This window comes from Vulpes vulpes, chromosome 3 (genome assembly GCF_048418805.1).
Source record: "Vulpes vulpes isolate BD-2025 chromosome 3, VulVul3, whole genome shotgun sequence".
In the NCBI taxonomy this organism is placed as follows: Eukaryota; Metazoa; Chordata; class Mammalia; order Carnivora; family Canidae; genus Vulpes; species Vulpes vulpes.
The window spans coordinates 69,711,687-69,732,050 of record NC_132782.1 but is presented as its reverse complement, the minus strand read 5'-3'; the positions used below and the strand labels follow the sequence as shown (position 1 = coordinate 69,732,050).

Here is a 20,364-nt window from a genome sequence, read left to right as displayed (position 1 = left end):
TGTGTGCTGTTTTCTCTTGGCTGCGTTTGATCATGTATCACAGGAGACAAGGTCAGAAAAGAATCAGCTGGATTTTGATCAGGAGTTAATGGGAAAATTGAGGCTTCGCCCTGTTGGAAAGACTGACTCCAAACAGCAGAAGATAAAATTGAGAGAGCCTTTGCTAATGGAAAAATGTTAAATCTGAGTCTTGCAGCAGAGGGCATGACCTCTTTGCCTACTGTTAAAAACCATTCAACTGATTATATTTCCTTGGCTCTCACTATGTTATTAAAACCTCTGCATTATTAAAACCTCTCTACTGGAGTAAAGATCCAAGTAAGATATGTTTCTCAGGTAACTAACTATTGGCATGACTATTAGCAGATGAACTTTTCTGGAATCAGGTAAGAGGTTGATGTAATTGCAAAAGGTATGCTTCCAAAAGAATCACCAAGTTGAATTACAGGAGATCGTAATTACTAATGACTGGAAATGATCCTGGAGGTCCCAAATATTTAGGGCAGGAAGTGGGCTGAGCAAGCTATGTAGTCCTCAAGCTGAGCCTATTCCCTAATGTGTGCTTCAGAGGTATCAAAGAGCATAATAGCATACTGTAAAAGGAAACCAGGGGCCATGGAGGATTATGGATAATAAGGGTTCTTAAGGAGAGCATATTTAGGGGCTAATATTCCTCATGAGGGTAGGCCTCAAGGTCTTTGTTTGGGGGATTTCAGATTTACTAAAGACCAGTGTCTCTGTGTCTCTCCTATGTTCTCTTTCCAAACAGACAGCAGAATTGTCTGTTCCCTTTTTTTTTTATCTTTGTAGATTGGGTGTAGAGGTAGATAACTTGTCTTCTTATTTCATAAGTCTCCAGAACAAGAAGAACCACATCCAAGTACAGTTTAGTCACTGTATAGTTTAGTCACTGTATATCACCTCCTGTTATGGACTAGATTGTGTCCCCCCAAATCAAATGTTAAAGCCTTAACGCCCCATGAGACTATACTTGGAGATAGGGCCTTTAAAGAGGTGATTAAGAATAAGTGAGGTCCTAAGGGTGGGGTCCCAATCCAATAGGATAGGCCTCAGGAGAAACCAGTCCTGCTATGCCTTGGTCTTGGCCTTCTAGCTTCCTCCAGAAATGTGCAAAATAAACTTTGGTTTTTAAACCCCACAGTCTGTGGTACTTTGTTATGCTAGCTTGAGCAGACTAATACAATTCCTGAGGAAGAGACTGCCATGCATCACCCAGAGATCTTGATCCGTGGAATGGGACTTTGAAGTTGTCTTTCTTGGGGGAGGGAATAAGTGAATTTTGTTTAAGGCAAGAAAACTGAGCTATTTAGTGAACAGAGAGGTGGATTGCAGTTATCATGAGGACTCCTCAGCTGTGAGGGTTGTGTTTCCATGACCCCTTGAAGATAGGTTTTGTCATGTGGCTCACTTGGCCAATGAAATGTGACCAGAAGCGACAGGTGTTTTGTCTAGGCAGACTCCCTTAAGCTTGCCATACCCCCCTTCCCTCTGCTGCAGCATCTGTGATGTTCCAGATGGTAGAGTGTCTGTCAACCTGTGTCCCTGAATGCAAATAACATGTAGCAGAGTTCCAGCCAATTGACAATAGTCACGAGCATGGGTGAGAAATAGTGTTTACAGCTGTTGAGATTTGGGGATTGTTTATTATTGTGGCATAGCCTGGTCTATCTCAAATGATTTAATCAATGATAAGAGAAGGAAAATTTCCAAAATTTTCACAGAATTTGTATAATATGATCAATTTAAAAAAAAAATTTTTTTTATTTTTTATTTTATTTATGATAGTCAAAGAGAGAGAGAGAGAGAGAGAGGCAGAGACATAGGCAGAGGGAGAAGCAGGCTCCATGCACCGGGAGCCTGATGTGGGATTTGATCCCGGGTCTCCAGGATCGCGCTCTGGGCCAAAGGCAGGCGCCAAACTGCTGCGCCACCCAGGGATCCCTAATATGATCAATATTTTGGAAGTTTGTCCTTCATTAGGTAGAGAAGTAGAGGTGACATCAGAGGATGCCCATCAATCACTGAGCTGTTCTTTGTATTTGATAGGTGACCCTATCAAATCAGTGTGGGAAGAACATGCTTTAAGCTAATTTAAAGTAATGGCTATGGATTCTCTTAAAACCATTCACTCTTCTCCACTCAGTTGCCTTTAGTAAGGCATGGGTTATATGTAATCATTGGTCAGAGCAAGCCGGGGCCTCCCACCCACAAGGTCAGTCCCATTCACTTTGAGTTGCAAAAAATGGGCATGAACAGTTGACAGCAAGAAAGCAGAGTCATCAATGAATCTTCAGATCATGTTTAGTTTCAACATGAACCACAAACCAGGAACAAGGAATGGTAACTCATGAATTGCTAACATTTGTAAAACCAAGGTATAATGCCTGGGGAATACCCGTTGTATGCCTTTATGCATAATGAGATTTACAAGGAATTTAGCCCCATATAATTCCAATAACTCATTGATAAAACTCTATGAATGTAGTCTGGTATGTTGTTATAATAGGGAGTTGAGATAAGCTTAAAACATTTTGTAGAACAGAATGCACTGTTGTCTGTTGTATGATGTTTGATCGTCAACAATACTTCCAAAAGCAGAGAATCTCAAAGGTGTGTGTATGTGTGGTGGTAGGCAGAGTCATACTGGATTAAGGCCCACCCTAATGACATCATCTTAACTTGATCATATCTGCAAAGACTAGTTCTAAATAATATCTCATTTACAAGTGTTGGGGCTAGGACTTGGATGTATTTTTTGAGGATATATAATTCAACCCATAGTATCTTGTAATATTATGTCTTTTTCCTTAAGCTTTTTGGAAGTGACTTCTGTCTCTTGCAATGTCACTTGGATAAGCAGGGAAGGCCCCTGAGGTAGAAGTCTAAGGCCTGAAACAGAGTGGGTGTGAGGGAAGGAGCAATGATGTGACTTCTGAGGAGGATTGTTTGATTAGGAGCTGAGTTAGCAGAATGGCTCAGAGGAGAGGTGTGTAAGGCTGCATAGACATACCTTTGGAAGAGAGAGACCCAGCTCAAAACGGTTTAAGTAAAAAAACAGAGGTGGGATTACTGACTCATGTAGCTGGGAAGACAGGAGGTACTACATATAAAGCAGAATAAAACATAGCCGTTGTTCATTACATGGAAATATCAGAAAGAGCCACAAAATTTCTCATTATTGCTGTCTAGGAATTAATAATTGCAGTAATAATATTTAAAAAATAAGCACACAAATATATTTGAACATATTGGTGAATGGCCAGCTTTTTAAAAAACTTTTTATTTAAAATCAATTGGCCAACATATAGTGTAACACCCAGTGCTCATCCACCCAGTGCTCATCAAGTGCCCACCTTAATGGAATGGCCAGTTTTTAAACTTAGGTGACACTAAAATAATTACTTAAGTTGTAGACAGTATTATAGGGATCTAAAGAAGGAAGGAAGAACTTTTTCGCTGGAATAGAAAGTTAAAATATCAGCTATGATTGTGTGATGAATCATGTGAGGTCTGGCGTGTGGATAGTGACTTGAAGCGGGAGGTTTTTGGGCTCATGATATTGAACTCCAGTTTCAATAGTGTTACTGGGATTCCAACAGTCACCATTTAATAGAGAGGACCCATTAAGGCACTCGTTTCTAGACAAGAGCAGGAATGGTGAGAAACTTAAAGAATGTGTTTTCTTCCTGAGTTGTCAAGTTGTCTCCTTTTTGTTTATTCTTTTTTAATTAGAAGATATGGAACAGTCAAATCATTTTCTAGAATTTATCAACTGAAAGACAGTAGTCACTTCAGCTCAATAAGATCAAGTGCATGGATTTGCAATTGAAGTAACCCTAAATTAGAATAAGACAAGGAAGCACATAAAACTCCATCTAGTTTCTACCTCATCTTTGGGGTTTGAGGAGAAAGTGTTAGATACTATAAATGAATGTAGGAAATTCATCTCCAAAAAGGCAAATAGACATTATTCCAAAGTACTCTAACAAGAAAGAAGGTTCCCTATCTCCAATTTGTTTTACATTTCAGGAAGAAATAAAGAACAGAAAGAGAGGGAAAGGGAAGAAAGCATAGTGTCCTGTTGATGTCTTGCTGCCATTTTGTAATGATTATGTAACATACTACTAGTAGTTTCATGTTTGAACTATATGCACATGTTAGATCATTCAGGAGTAAAAGGGGTAGATGGAGTAATATCTCTACCTCCATTCCTGATTCCCTAAAGTTTTCCTCAGAGGTACTCATGGCCACTGGTTTCTTATGTATATGCCTGGTGATACTCTTTGAAATTTTTTTATTATATAAGTGGAAGCATAAATATAAACTAATTATTTTTCATCTTGGCGTCCAATCTGTATGGATACATGAAGCACGGTGCTTTTTTGGTGAGATATGGCATGCTATCATATGGGGTATCATGGTATTTTAAATCATCTACCACTGATATACTTTTAGGCTGTTTATAATCTTTTGCTATTAAAAACAGTGAATTTCGGGGGCATATATGCGGTTTCATAAATGTGTGAGTCGACCTAGGATACATTCCCCAAAGATAAGTGTGTGACAAGGGTTAGTTGGAGAAATAGAAGCCAGTCTTTGTAAAAGTTCTGGTGAAAGGTTTTCCAGGGAGTGGAGGGCACACATGTCCTTAACACCGCAGGGCAGTGAAGGTCAGGGAGGATGCAAATGGCAATCTCAGCTGGAAGCCCCTGAGTGGGTGGTCCGTACAAGCTTAGTGAAATTGCTCTGGTTCCCAGTCACCTCTGAAGCTCTCACCAAGGATCTCTGTGTGCAGCGCCATGTGGGTGGTCCTTAGAGCTTGCCTGGAGCACCAATCTCCCACCTTCCAGTGTGTCCCTCATCTGCAAGGGCTCCTTGCTAGAGAAGGAACTCAGAACCGCCCTGGGATGGGGGTGGGGGAGGCCGGGGGGCGGGGGGGGGGGGGGGGAGTTGGGGGTTGGGGGGCAGGGGGGGGCGGGTGCTGGGGATGTAGCCCCCTTCTATCTTTTATGATGCCAAAGCAGGTGGTGGCTTGTGAACTTTAAATCTTAATTGTGCTGCCTGATTGCTGCTCAGAGAGGTTGTCCCAATTTACATCCCCAGCCGAGAGTGTTAAGACAGCATCTGTCAGGTTGCCTCTTGCCTTACGGTTGTGATAGCACAATGGATGAAACAAAAATTTTATCTTCACTAAACTGGTAATGGAAACTGATATTTTACTGTAGTTTCCAGCTTGTATTTTGAAATAAGATTGAGGATTTTCCATACTTTTGAAAATCATCTGTTTCCCTCTGACTTGTCTGCTTGTGTCCTTTGCCCATTTTTATATAAAGTTGGAGCACCTTTACTGATTGATTTATAGGAGCCCTTTGTCATAGGGCTGCAAACATATACCTGGGCTGGCATTTTTCTTTTGCTATGCAGAAAATTTTAATGTTGTTTACTCAGTTTTAAAAATCTTTCATTTATAGCTCTTGGATTCTGTGTCATGCATAAGAAGGTCTTCCTTACTTGGAGAACATAAGGGAATTTGCCCATGTGTTCTTCAACAATATTATGGATTTTTAAAAATTTAGATCTTTGACCCATTTGGAATTTATTTTGGTATGATGAGTGTGATAGGTATTCAACCTAATATTTCCACATGAATTAAAGGGAAACAGAGAGTCCTAGGTTAAACTGTATTCTTTCTAATGCTTCCCAGAAGTTATAGATTCCAGTCATCCCACTTAGAGGTTCGGGCAGCCCCAGGTCAGGCTGGGCAGGTGAGGACTGGGGCAGACTTTGTAGGGTGGGGCAGTGCTGGAGGCGGCTGTGAGCCTGGCCTATTATTTTTTTGGGGGGGGGAGTTATTATTTATTTTTTTATTGGAGTTCAATTTCCCAACATATAGCATAACACCCAGTGCTCATCTGTCAAGTGCCCCCCCTCAGTGCCTGTCACCCAGTCACCCCACCCCCCTGCCCACCTCCCTTTCCACCACCCCTTGTTTGTTTCCCAGAGTTAGGAGTCTCTGCTGTTTTGTCACCCTCACTGTTATTTTCACTCATTTTCTCTCCTTTCCCCTTTATTCCCTTTCACTATTTTTTATATTCCCCAAATGAATGAGACTATATAATGTTTGTCCTTCTCCAAATGACTTATTTCACTCAGCCTAATACCCTCCAGTTCCATCCACGTTGAAGCAAATGGTGGGTATTTGTCTTTTCTAATGGCTGAGTAATATTCCATTGTATACATAGACCACATCTTCTTTATCCATTCATCTTTCGATGAACACCGAGGCTCCTTCCACAGTTTGGCTATTGTGGACATTGCTGCTCTAAACTTTGGGGTGCAGGTGTTCTGGCATTTCACTGCATCTGTATCTTTGGGGTAAATCCCAGCAGTGCAGTTGCTGGGTCATAGGGCAGATCTATTTTCAACTCTTTGAGGAACCTCCACACAGTTTTCCAGAGTGGTTGTACCAGTTCACATTCCCACCAACAGTGCAAGAGTGTCCCCCTTTCTCCACATCCTCTCCAACATTTGTTGTTTCCTGTCTTGTTAATTTTCCCCATTCTCACTGGTGTGAGATGGTATCTCAATGTGATTTTGATTTGTATTTCCCTGATGGCAAGTGATGCGGAGCATTTTCTCATGTGCTTGTTGGCCATGTATAGGTCTTCTTTGGTGAAATTTCTCTTCATGTCTTTTGCCCATTTCATGAATGGATTGTTTGTTTCTTGGCTGTTGAGTTTAACAAGTTCTTTATAGATCTTGGAAACTAGCCCTTTATCTGATATGTCATTTGCAAATATCTTCTCCCATTCTGTAGGTTGTCTTTTATCTTTATTGACTGTTTCTTTTGCTGTGCAGAAGCTTTTTATCTTGATGAAGTCCCAATAGTTCATTTTTGCTTTTGTTTCCCTTGCCTTCCTAGATGTATCTTGCAAGAAGTTGCTGTGGCCAACTTCAAAAAGGGTGTTGCCTATGAGCCTGGCCTATTCATAGCAGAGTGAGACTGGCTGCCAAGGAGAGGTTGATAATGTGGAGGAGAAGGAGAAATAAGATCAGTCCAGTAGGAGGGAGGGAGTAGGAGGGAGTTTTATAGAAGCCCCTCAATATCAGGCCAAGGTAGTAAGGAATAGGGTTTTGAGCAGAGAACTGTAATCATTGTATTTTGGGAAGTCTGGCCTGGTAGTGGGTTGGGGAAGGCAAGGTGACAGAGTTGAGGAGCCTGAGTGAAGGCCACTGTCACAGCTGCAGGCTAAGCTGAGCTCAGAGCTCTTTCCTCAAGGTCCAGGCAGCTGGCTATCTCAGGGGCAGAGGGGCTACGTGCATACCAGGGGCAGGTGTCAAACCAGTAGCATCCCTGGACTCAGAAAGGGACATCCCTGGGAGATCTGGGGACCAGGTGTTTTACATCTCCTGAGTCTATCCCTGAGAATGTCACATCAGACCAAGTGGCCCTGTGGGATTTATGGCTCAATGATGAGACTCAACATTTGTTGAGTTGATGACATGCCAGACTGTGTATGAGTTTTACAGGTAGCATCTCATTTAATCCTTGCCTGCTCTCACCGCATTTCATAGATTAGGAAATTGAGTCTTATAGAGATGAACTAGCTTATTCAGGGTCACAGGGATTGAAAATGGTAGAGCTGACTTGTGAAGAATGTCTGTCCCCAGAGCTGAAGCTTGTAGCTACTCCCAAGTTATGCCTCTGTGACTTAGGCTCAACACACGTTTCCATCTGCTGGGGGTTATAAGCCAAGGGCGAAGATTTATGTGCATATATAAACTGTCCACCTACAGTTAAAAATATATCCAGATGTGGGGATCTACAAAAATGTAATTCTAGGGGTGCCTCGGTGGCTCAGTTGGTTAAGCATCTGCCTTCGACTCAGGTCATGATCTCAGGGTCCTGGGATAGAGTCCTGCATCAGGCTCCCTGCTGGTGGGCAGTCTGCTTCTCCTTCTCCCTCTGACCTTCCTCCTGCTTGTGTTCTCTCTCTGTCTCTCAAATAAATAAATAAATAAATAAATAAATAAATAAATAAATAAAATCTTAAAAAAAAAGTGATTCTGAATTGCTGACATACATTCTAGTCTAAGCAGGTCACTGCCTACAGAGAAAGATTTTAAGAGCTTCTTAGGGGAGAACACTCCCTGTTCCCAAAATACCTCTCCCAGCTTCTCACAGATGCCCAGGGGTCCTTTAAGGGAGATAAAGGCTTTCTTTAGAGATAAGGCCTAAAACTAAAGGCTGGGCCACTGTTTGTTCCTCTTCGTGTTCTCTACAGGGCACATGCAGCAGATAGTTGATGATTTTTTTCTAGAATACAGCAGGAGAAAAGGTGGCCTCTTTTAGAAATGTTTATCCTTCCCATTCATTTACTGTTTTTGTGCAATTATTTGATAAGAAAACCCAGGTTATAGGATTGACCATGTTTCTATGAAAGGGAGGGAGATAAGAGTCTGTAAGCACTTTCTCAGCAAGCTATTACTCACCCATCACCAGTAGGGTCTGGAAATCAGGACTGGCTACCTGGGCTCCCCCCTGGGCAGTCCCACAGGGTCCCATGCTTGCTTTAACATTCTGACTTCAAACTCTTAATGGTTTTTGAACAAGGAAAGTTGCATCTTCATTTTGCACTGAGTCCCACAGATTTCATAGTTGTTCCTGCCTGAAATTACGTGGTGAGCAATACTTGCACAGACTTACGATAGAGCACTTTATTGACCTCCAGTTACATGCCTGCATCCTAGGGATTGGTGATGAAGCATTTGAAGCCCAGGTTCGAGGAACAAATTTGGATAAGGTTTTATATCAGTTGCTACCCTCCATCTTTCTACAAGTACCTCTCTGACCTTTCTACTCACTTCCTTGCTAGAACCATCTATAGCCTATTAATTAAAGTAGCAGCACTTTTATTGAGAGAAATATGAAAACTAAGTTTGCATCTAGAGCCTTTGCTCCAAATCCACAGTTGTTTATCCTCCGAGATTCTGTGAGCCTGTCTCCTTGGGGCTCTTAGTATCTTGTCGTGTATGGTACTTGCCCATCGACATTGGGAGAGTCCACAGGTGGATTCCATTTCTCCTCACAGTCTGGCACTAAAGACAGTACTTACATGAGTGGATTTTGAACTTGGTTCATGTCAAATCACTTGCAGAAGCCCAGAAGGCAAAACATAAAACAAACTTGTAGTCGAACAGAGGTGTTTCAACTGCTGCATCCCCTTCCCTCCTACCTACCTTCCCTCCTTTTCCCTCTTACTTCTAGGGCCACAGAGTGCAAAGTTTGAAAACTCCAGGCTTAGATCCATGAACGGTTCTCCTGGTGTTTGTCAAAATCCAAGCTTACCTAAATATGAAGCATTCTAGCTCAAAGAAAATTAAGGGAAGAGGCCAGAGCAGGCTGGCAATGTCCCTTGGATATTTCAGCTTAGACACCCATCATAGATTCCTCTGTTCTTGAATATCCATCTACCTTTCCAGTCTTGTTATGGTAGCTTCATTCTGGTTTTGCAACAAATCCATGAAGTGGGGCAGTGGGTAGGCTGATCCCATTAATGACCCACTGAATGGCCCCACCTGCCCCCTGTAACTTTTTACCTTTCTCCCACTCTGAAGCTGGGCTTGTTTTGACCAATGGGTTGTAAGAGATTGGGAGGTCAGCAGAAGCTTGAAAGTGTTTCACTTGTGCATTAGTCAGGGTTCTCCAGAGAAATAGAATCAGTAGGATATATATAGATATATAATAGAGGAGATTTATTATAGGAATTGGCTCAAATGGTAAGGAGGCTGAGAAGGCCCATAGTCTGCCATCAGCAAGCCAGAGAACCACGAGAGCCAGTGATGTAATTCTGTTGAAGTCAGAGGGCCTGAGCTTGGTGGGGGTCGTGATGGTGTAAATCCCACTCTGAGTCTGAAAGCCCAAGAACCAAGAGCACAGTTGTCCAGGGGCAGGAGAAGATGGATGTCTTAGTTCAGAGTGCATTCATCCGTCCTCTGCCTTTTGTTCCATTAAGGCTCTCAAAAGATTAGATGATGCCCACCCACCATGGTGAGGAGGATCTTCTTTACTCAGCCTACTGATTCAAATGCTAATCTTTTTGTCTTTTCTCACAGACATCTAGAAATAATGTTTTTCTAGCTATCGGTATCTCTTAGCCCAGTTAAGTTGACATAGAAAGTTAATCATCACAATCTATAATGAAAAAGAGCATCCCCTTCCTTATCCTTCCCCACCCCATCAGCAGATGCTTCCCCCCTCCTTTTTTTTTTTTTTTTGCTATTTTCTTATGTTTCCTTACTGCTATAATTCTAAAGATAGTGCTTATACTGCTATTTCTGACTTTTAGTTTTAGATGATCGTGTTATTACTGTTGAATTTATATTAAAAACAATCAGGATTAAGTGGTGTTACACTATCACATAACTCTCACATGTACACATTTCTCTTCCCCACCTCAGGGATGAAGAGATTATACATCAGTGTTTTCATTACTTTAGCTATGTCAATCTTGTTTACAGATGAGCCAAATTATGTCTTAGTGATTTTATCTCCTTTCCTGTGCATGTTTGGTTCCTTCAATTGGGAACTGCCATTTTTCTTTCTCCCTTTTCTGTCTTCTTTCATCTCTCTGACATTATCTTTCTACATGCTCAGTCAACTCTTTCTTCCAACTTTCCACAAGGTCAGAACCTCTCACATGTTCTACTTACTTATGTTTGCTTTTGTAGTTTGTGCTTTTGGTGTCATGTCAAAGGATCATTGCTAAGACCAATGTCAAGGAGATTTTCTCTTATATTTTCTTCTAGGAGTTTTACGGTTTTAGTTCTTGTGTTTAAATCTTTAATCCATTTTGAATTAATTTTTGTGAGTGTTTTAAGATGGGATTATCCAGTTTTCTCAACACTGTTTACTGAAGAGATTATCCTTTCCCCATCAAGTATTCTTGGCTCCCTTGTCAAATATTAGTTGACTGTATACCTGTGGGTTTATTTCTGGGCTCTGGGTTCCGTTCCATTGTGCTGTATCTATATTTTTATGCCAGTACTAAAATATATTTTTTTGCCGTATTGTTTTGATTACTATAGCTTTATAATAAAGCTGGAAATCAGGAGGTGTGATGTCTCTGGCTTTGTTCTTCTTTCTCAAGATTGCTTTGGCTATTTAGGATCTTTCGTGGTTCCATATGAATTTTAGGATTTTTTTTTCTATTTCCTTGAAAAATGCCATTGGAATTTTGATGGAGATTGCATTGAATCTGTGGATCACTATGGGTAGTATGGATATTTTAACAATATTAATTCTTCCAGTCTGTGAACACAGGATATCTTCCATTTATTTGTGTCTTCTTCAGTTTCTTCCATCAGAGTCTTATAGTTTTCAGTGTATAGATCTTTACCTCCTTGGTTAAGTTTATTCCTACATACTTTATTGTTTTTGATGCTATCATAAATGGAATTGTTTTACCATTTTTTTGTTAGTATATAGAAATGCAACTGATTTCTGTATGTTGGTTTTGTATCCTGCAACTTTACTGAATTTATTAGTTCTAACCACTTTCTTGGTGGAGTGTTTAGGATTACCTGTATATGAGATCATATCATCTGCAAACAGAGCAGTAGTGGAGTAATAAAGAGCCTTTTCTCATGTGTCCATAGATCCTGGGTTGGTGGTTAATTTTTAAAGATGGGGCATTTAAAGGGTGATCAGGGCTCTATAAAAATTGATCGGTCTTGTTGATTAGATGGCAAAGGTGCAGGATACAGTCATTTCACTGAGAGCCTCCCACTGTCAGTACCTGCAGATACTGCCATTGTGCCACTGCTTTTCTTGGGATGCACTTATCCTTTTACTGGAGTTTAAGAACCTTACTTCTAGGAATATGATGGATATCTTCTTATTCTGTCCTCACATGGGAAAGAGAGAGAGTTGGGAGTAGGATAGAGGGAAAGCTCTATGTCTCTTCTTCTTCTTCTTTTTTTTTTTTTAAAGATTTTATTTATTTATTCATGAGACACACACATACACATACAGAGAGAGAGAGAGAGAGAGAGAGAGAGGCAGAGACACAGGCAGAGGGAGAAGCAGGCTCCATGCAGGGAGCCCAACATGGGACTCGATCCCGGGACTCCAGGATCATGCCCTGGGCCAAAGGCGGCGCTAAACCACTGAGCCACCCAGGCTGCCCGAGAATTGATATTTAAAATGTGATATTGATCTTTTGCGATTTAAACCTTTTTAGATTTTTGTAATCTAACAATGACCAGGACATTTATGGGGCTGTATTTTTGTTTAGAAGTAGAAGAGGAACTTGTCCACCAGTAGTTTTAAAGCAAAAATGAGATGAAAATGGATGTTAAGTTTCAGTTGCTTTGTGATTATATCCCAGATTTGAGATAGTCCATCATAAAGGTTACATTCCTCTAAGAATATGTTCATTTTGCCTTTACTTTTGAGGGGATAAAATTCTATTTATTTAAAAATCATTTCAATGATATTATTCCATTGTCTGTCTACATCTAATGCTGGTGAAGAGAAGTCTGTGTCATTGTAAATATCATTTGTGATTCTGAGTGTCTCACAAAGGAGGTACTGACAGCCTTTGCTCTGGGCTGTCCTTTCTGTGGAGGTTTTTAGAACTTCCAACAGCCTTGGAAGAGAGAGATGATATTTCCTTCTGGAGCAAGCGATGGCTTTGCTCAGCGCCATGGAAGTGAGATGTGTCTCCCTTGGGGTTTTCAGGACTCTGTCCTCAGAGTACTAACATTGCTTTTCCTGTTTGTCGGTGGGAGGTGTTTGGAGCTCAGCTTTGTCTTTTTTGGGTTGGAACACAGGAAGTACCTTCAGTCAGGAAATTGACTGAATTTAAAAAAATCATCATTTGATGAACCCCTCTTGAGTATCGAACCACTCTTACATGGTAATGTGAATAATCCTGGACTCACACTTGTTGCCACAGTGACGTGCTATTGATAATTCCCATTGACAACCCCGAGTTTGATTTTAGCTGATGTCGTTTGCACTTTTCTCCTCCACATTAAAAATTTTTTTTAAAGATTTTGTTTATTTATTCATGAGAGACACAGAAAGAGAGGCAGAGACATAGGCAGAGGGAGAAACAGGCTCCCTGCAGGGAACCTGATGTAGGATTTGATCCCAGGATCCAGGGATCATGACCCGAGCCAAAGGCAGATGCTCCTTTGAGAGCATCTGAGCCACCCAGGTGGCTCCACATTTATTTCAGAGTACTTACTCTATTTTTTTTTAAAACTTAACTCATCCAGCTTTCCCTTGTTGTCCACCCCCTTGGGATTTTAGATCAGAAGCACTGCTATTCCTAGAATTTTACAGTGATCCCGGTCCCATTTAATGCCCCCACACTTCTCCTTTCCTCTTGTTCATGCGAGATGTGCTACATTTCCCATTTTACAACTTTTCACTTCTTCAAACTGCCCTTTATTGCTGAAAGTTCCACATTGTAATCTGAAGAGTAGAACACTAAAATAGCCATTTCTGAGTGATCTGCTAACTACTGGGCTGTAATTGTATTCCAAATTGGTAGTTCAGCTAAAACTTTAACTATTTTATTCAACTTGAAAGATATATTTGTAGCTGATTATTCCTGCTTATAGCTTTACCAAGAGCTTTTATATTACAGTTAAATATTGCACCACCTTAGATATTTTTCCATCTATTTGCACAAAGCTAGATGAAAAATGTTAACAAAGACATAAAAATCATATGTTAAACCAGGAATAGTACTGAACAGAAATGATATACTGCATCATCTTTTATTTTTTTCTGAGATTTATTGCTGTGGAGAAGATTCAACTCAAGAATATGATGGGTTATACAGGTATACCAAAATTTCAAGCACCTTTGATTATGAAGCTAAAACTTCTTTTATACTCTGGCTGGAAAAAAAGGACTCCATGTTCAGATAAATTACCTGAGGTAGAAAAATAAATACCAACCATAGAGATGAGACATGTTCATTGCATGTATTAGATTGGGCGTTCTCCTAGTGAGGACTGGCCCATCATTTCAGTCCCTTTTCCTTCTGATTCCTAGTACACTTTTGAAGAAACCTCCCCCCTTGTAAGTAGGGCCAGCCCTAATCCAGAGGCAGCCCATCCAGGCGCCTTCCTGAAATTTTAGCAACTAAAAGCATTCTGTTTACAATAAGAAAACCGTTTCCCCCCACACCCTGATTGGAATGTCCCTGAATAGGTTCATGTTGACCCTCTGTGAAATCAATAACCTGAATGCTGTGCGACTCCCGAGGTTCTTTTGTCTTTAAGCGTTTTTTTTTTTTTTTTCCTTTTTCCTTTAAAAGATACCTGTAATTGCTAATCGGGGCTCTCTTCCTCCTCGGAGGCGGAGAGCCCGTTTGCGCAAACGTCCAATAAACCCTCTTGCTAATTGCATCTGCCTGTCTGGGGTCTGAGTCTCTGGGGCGTCCACCGGGACACGTTGGCACCCATGAGCCAGGGTCCAACATTTGGGGGCTCGTCTGGATCCGAGACGCCCCAGGCTCAATCCTAAGACCGGTAGGAGGTAAGACCGAGCTCGCTAAATGTCATATCTGTCTCGTCCGTTTGTCTGACTGTCCGGGTCTGTATTGTGCCGGGTCTGTATTGTGCCTGCAGGACGCTGTACTCTGTATTCTGAATTTGGACCAGCGGGGCAGGCAGACGTGCCCGAGACCCCTGGTCCCCCTCTGGAGTCGGACTCCCGAGTGGTCTGGAAGAGGAACGGAGCCCCGGCACTCCCTCCTCTTCGGGGAGGGTCGTTGTTGGCGACCGCTCCCGTCTGAATCTGCTGCGCCGATCCTGTCATCTGTGTGCATCTGTTTGTTCTGTGTCTTTCTTCCTGTCCTCCTCAGCGTTCACCTCTTTTCTACACCCACGGGGCAAACTGTAACCACCCCTTTAAGCCTCGCTCTAGATCACTGGAAAGAAGCCGCCGGCCGAGCACACAACCTTTCGGTCGAAGTCAGAAGAAGAAGATGGGTCACCTTCTGCTCCTCAGAGTGGCCGACTCTCAACGTCGGGTGGCCCAGGAATGGAACTTTTAATATTGATATTATCTTGCAGGTGAAGGCCCCGGTCTTTCAGCCAGGACCCAGTGGGCACCCTGATCAGCTCCTGCAGACTCTCCTCACCACGGAGGAGAGACAGCGCATCTACAGAAAAACGTCCCTGGGGCGGATGGGAGGCCGACCCAGCTGCCTAATGAAATTGAGGACGTTTCCCCCTTGGTTGGCCCGACCTGGGACTACGACACTGCTGCTGGGAGGGAGCGGCTCCGTCTCTATCACCAGGTACTCCTAGCGGGTCTCAGAGGGGCAGGGCGACGCCCCACCAATTTGGCAAAGGTACGTGCTATAGTGCAGGTTTTCTGGAAAGATTAATGGAAGGCTACCGTATGTATACTTAGAGAGAGAGAGGAGAGAGAGAGAGAGAGAGAGAGAGAGAGAGAGACAAAATAAAAGAGATAAAGGAAACGCAATAAAGAACTGACTGGGATACTGGCCACCATAGTACAGGGCTCAGGGCAGAGTAAGTCAGGACAGAGTAAGGACCTGGGAGACAAAAGAAGACCACGGGTTGAACGAGACCAGTGTGCCTACTGCAAGGAAAAAGGACATTGGGTTAAAGATTGTCCAAAGAAGGGCCAAACGCAGGGACCTAAGAAGCCCATTCCCGTACTGTCCCTAGAGGATGAAGATTAGGGATGTCAGGGCCAGGAGCCCCCCCCCCCCCCCCCCCCCCGAGCCTCGGATAACCCTTAAAGTGGGGGGGTCAACCAGTGACCTTCCTGGTTGCTACGGGAGCTCAACATTCAGTTTTAACTGAGGCAGAAGGACCCTTGAGCTCTATCTAAAGATACATTCTTTTGCCTAAAGTTAAGCTCTCAAAGCCAGCCTATTTTTGCCTTTAAATGGAAAGATCCTGAGACGGGATTCTCAGGACAACTCACTTGGACAAAGCTACCACAGGGATTCAAAAACTCCCCCACCTTGTTCAACGAAGCCTTGCATCAGGACTTGGCAGACTTCCGAGTTAGCCATCCAGACCTTGTTCTCCTGCAGTACGTGGATGATTTGCTCATAGCGGCTAAGACAGAACAGGATTGTGTAAAAGGTACGGGGGCCCTGCTCAAGAGACTGGGAGGACTGGGGTATAGGGCCTCCGCCAAAAAGGCCCGAATAGGCCAGAGACGAGTGACCTATCTGGGATATCTCCTGGACGGAGGCCAGAGGTGGCTGACGGAGGGCCGCAAAAAGGCTGTAGCCCTGATCCCAGCACCCACTAGTGCCAGAGGGCTACGAGAGTTCCTCGGCAGTGCCGGGTTCTGCCGCCTCTGGGTACCCGGGTTTGCAGAGCTGGTGGCTCCCCTATATCCTCTCACGAAATCCAACACCCCCTACCACTGGGGAAAGGAGCAACAATTGGCTTTTGACAAAATAAAAAGGGCCTTATTGACCGCCCCTGCCCTGAGCCTCCCAGATGTAACCAAGCCATTTGTGCTATATGCTGATGAACACCAAGGAATAGCCAAAGGGGTCCTAACTCAGAAACTGGGACCCTGGAAAAGGCCCTGCCATACTTTTCAAAAAAAAAAATTAGACAGAGTGGCTGCAGGATGGCCCCCATGTCTCCGAATAATAGCGGCTGTGGCAGTCCTGGTAAAAGACTCAGATAAGTTGGCCTTCAGCCAACCCCTCACTGTGGTGGCCCCCCCATGCAATAGAGACAGTCATCCGCCAGCCCCCTGATCGATGGCTCTCAAACGCTCGGGCCACCCATTATCAGGCCATGTTACTGAATTCCGAGCGGATACGGTTCGGAACGGCTACATCCCTAAACCCAGCCACCTTGCTTCCAGAAGCCGAGTCCCCCTCCCTGGTAATGCATGATTGCCACCAGATCCTAGCCGAGGTCCATGGCACCAGAGGGGACTTGACGGACCAGCCTTTGCCAGATGCTGAAGCAACCTGGTACACCGAGGGGAGTAGCTTTCTACGAAATGGTGAACTGAAAGCCGGGGCGGCTGTGGTAGATAATTCACTGTCTGGGGCATCAGCGAGGCAACGACCCAGTAGCAGAGGGGAACAGGATGGCCGATGAAACAGCACGAGCCGCTGCACTAGGCCCACAGGAGGATGGACAGAAGCCTTCCCCACCAAACGAGAAACTGCCCAGGTGGTTGTCAAGAAAATCCTAGAAGAAATTTTCCCCTGGTTTGGACTGCCCAAGGTAATAGGGTCAGACAACGGCCCCGCCTTCGTCTCCTAGGTAAGTCAGTTGGTGGCCAGATTACTGGGGATAAATTAAAAATTACATTGTGCATACAGACCCCAGAGCTCAGGGCAGGTAGAAAGAATGAATAGAACAATTAAAGAGGCCCTAACCAAATTGACATTGGAGACTGGCACTAGAGACTGGGTCCACTCCTCCCTATGGTTCTGTTCCGAGTCCGGAACACTCCCGCGCGCCATGGGCTAACTCCTTACGAGATTCTCTATGGAGGTCCCCCACCAGTAACGGACTTACTAGATTCTGCTATTGACCCTCTTGCTAACACTCCCGGTTTACAGGACAGGCTAAAGGCGCTCCAGATTATCCAGCGCCAGATCTGGAAACCCCTTGTGGCTGTCTACCGCCCCGGAGACACAACCGACCCACACCCGTTCCAGATCGGTGACTCCATCTACATCAGGAAACATCAGTCCAGGACACTTGAGCCCCGCTGGAAGGGCCCATACACTGTACTACTGACCACCCCAACCGCCTTAAAGGTAGACGGCATTGCTGCTTGGGTCCACGCCTCACACGTCAAGCGCGCCCCATCAACGAGCACTGCTGACGCCAGCCAGGACGGACCGGGCGAGCCACTCCAATGGAAGCTCCACCGCACCCAAAACCCGCTCAAGATAAGACTTTCAAAAATTGTTCAATGACAGTTGTTATATTCCTACCTCTCCTAGCGCTCTTCACCTCCGCCAAAGGTGACCCTCATGCCCTCAAAAGGTTAACCTGGCAGGTACTAACGTCTGGGGGTGACGAGGTCTGGTCTATAACTAAGAACGCCCCCGTGGGAACCTGGTGGCCTAACCTATATCCTGACCTATGCAAGCTAACCATAGGGGCCCCTAGCCCATGGGACCTAGAGGGATACTTCGACACCTCTAGAGCCCCTAACCGAGAAAACCCTCCAGGGCGACTGGGATTAGACCCATGGGGAGGATGTGGCTCGCCTGACAGAAGGGCCATGCTCAGCACTCTTCCCTTTTATGTCTGTCCCGGGTACCACAGAGATCGCAGGCTAAATCCCACCTGTGGAGGAGGGGAATACTTCTATTGTAAAAATTGGGGGTGCGAGACTAGGGAGACACAGGATGAGAGGCCCTCCTCCTCCTCCTGGGATTACATCACTGTCAAAGCTAACTATACTCACCCGGGGTTACCAGGAACTCTGCAATACTACCGCCCCGATTTTAGGGACTGACTCTTACCTGGAGCCCCAGCCGGGAACTTGGTGGGCATGCAACAAAGTCCTCACCCCCTGTGTGTCAGCTAAGGTTCTAAATAGCTCAAACGACTTCTGTGTCATGGTGCAGATCATACCCAGGGTGTTCTATCACCCTGCTGAAACTCTAGAAAATCAGTATGATGAACATCCCACCCGTTTTCGGCGCGAACCTGTCTCCCTAACTGTAGTCGTTATGTTGGGACTAGGGGTCGCTACTGGGGTGGGTACTGGCGCAGCTGCTCTGATCCAGGGCTCACGACGTTATATAGAACTCCAGGCAGCTGTAGATGAGGATCTACGGGCACTAGAGCAGTCCGTTTCTAAGTTAGAACAGTCCCTCACCTCACTTTCAGAAGTAGGACTTCAAAACAGGAGAGGCTTGGATTTACTACTCCTGAAAGAGGGAGGACTGTGTGTGGCCCTGGGAGAGGAATGCTGTTTCTATGCAGACCACTCTGGAGTCATCAGAGACTCCATGGCCAAACTCAGGGATAGGCTAAATAAAAGACAAAGGGACCGGGAGGCCCAGCAGGGCTGGTTTAAAAGCTGATTTAATCAGTCTCCCTGGTTGACCACCCTAATCTCTACCATTATGGGCCCTCTAGTTATCCTGCTCCTGCTGCTAACTTTCGGCCCCTGCACCCCTGCATCCTCAACCGGCTGCTCCATTTCGTCCGAGAAAGATTGTCTATTACCCAAGCTCTGGTATTAACTCAACAATTTTGGGCCCTCCAAACTGAAAAAAATAAATGTTCCCTAAGATTTTAAGATTAAAATCAGCCCAAACAAGAGGAGGGAATGAAGAAACCTCCCCCCTTGTAAGTAGGGCCAGCCCTAATCCAGAGGCAGCCCATCCAGGTGCCTTCCTGAAATTTTAGCAACTAAAAGCATTCTGTTTACAATAAGAAAACCGTTTCCCCCCACACCCTGATTGGAATGTCCCTGAATAGGTTCATGTTGACCCTCTGTGAAATCAATAACCTGAATGCTGTGCGACTCCCGAGGTTCTTTTGTCTTTAAGCGTTTTTTTTTTTTTTCCTTTTTCCTTTAAAAGATACCTGTAATTGCTAATCGGGGCTCTCTTCCTCCTCGGAGGCGGAGAGCCCGTTTGCGCAAACGTCCAATAAACCCTCTTGCTAATTGCATCTGCCTGTCTGGGGTCTGAGTCTCTGGGGCGTCCACCGGGACACGTTGGCACCCATGAGCCAGGGTCCAACACTTTAACCTAAGGGAAGTTAGGAAACTATGGGTAGGATGGCAGGGAATTACTGCAGCTCTGCCTTTTCCCATAATGGGAGGGCAGAGTTTCTTAATCTGAGATCCGTGGAACCCCCATGGGTCCCAGATAGGCTTTGTGGACAAGGTGGGGCATAGGTGGTGGTGTACTGCTGGGAAGTACGTCCATATCTTTCATCACATTCTCAGAGGGGTCCATGATCTTCCAACTTCCAAGAACCGTCCATATCTTTCATCACATTCTCAGAGGGGTCCATGATCTTCCAACTTCCAAGAACCGCATGCAACAGCTTCCTCTCTTAACTGCTACATAAGAGTTAATGGGTAGTAAGCACTTATGTGTGAGGACTATTTTAAGAACTTGGTTGCAAATTATTAGGGAGGATTTCAAATGTGTAAAAAGTAAGGAGAACAGTAAGATGCTCCTCCCTGGATTTAGCATCCAGTTTCAACAATCTTCAATGTTTTGCTAATTGTTTTTAGCCATTGAAATTCATGGCCTGAAGTCATTGTCCTAATTACCTCAGGGGAGGGTGCTGTTACTACTCCTGTTACAGATGGGGATATGG

The 20,364-nt window shown here is 44.2% G+C and overlaps 1 protein-coding gene across 1 annotated transcript in view; it reads left to right on the top strand.

Moving 5' to 3' along the window:
- The window catches only part of ATPSCKMT (ATP synthase c subunit lysine N-methyltransferase), a 66,554-nt gene extending 46,850 nt beyond the window's left edge, over positions 1–19,704 (top strand). Inside the window, exons 5-6 of the mRNA XM_072752701.1 lie at positions 15,118–15,344; positions 17,625–19,704. Of these exons, the coding sequence (XP_072608802.1) occupies positions 15,118–15,344; positions 17,625–17,634 (237 nt within the window). The 3' untranslated portion in view covers positions 17,635–19,704. The remainder of the gene's footprint in view (positions 1–15,117; positions 15,345–17,624) is intronic.
- The last annotated feature ends 660 nt before the right edge of the window (positions 19,705–20,364 follow it).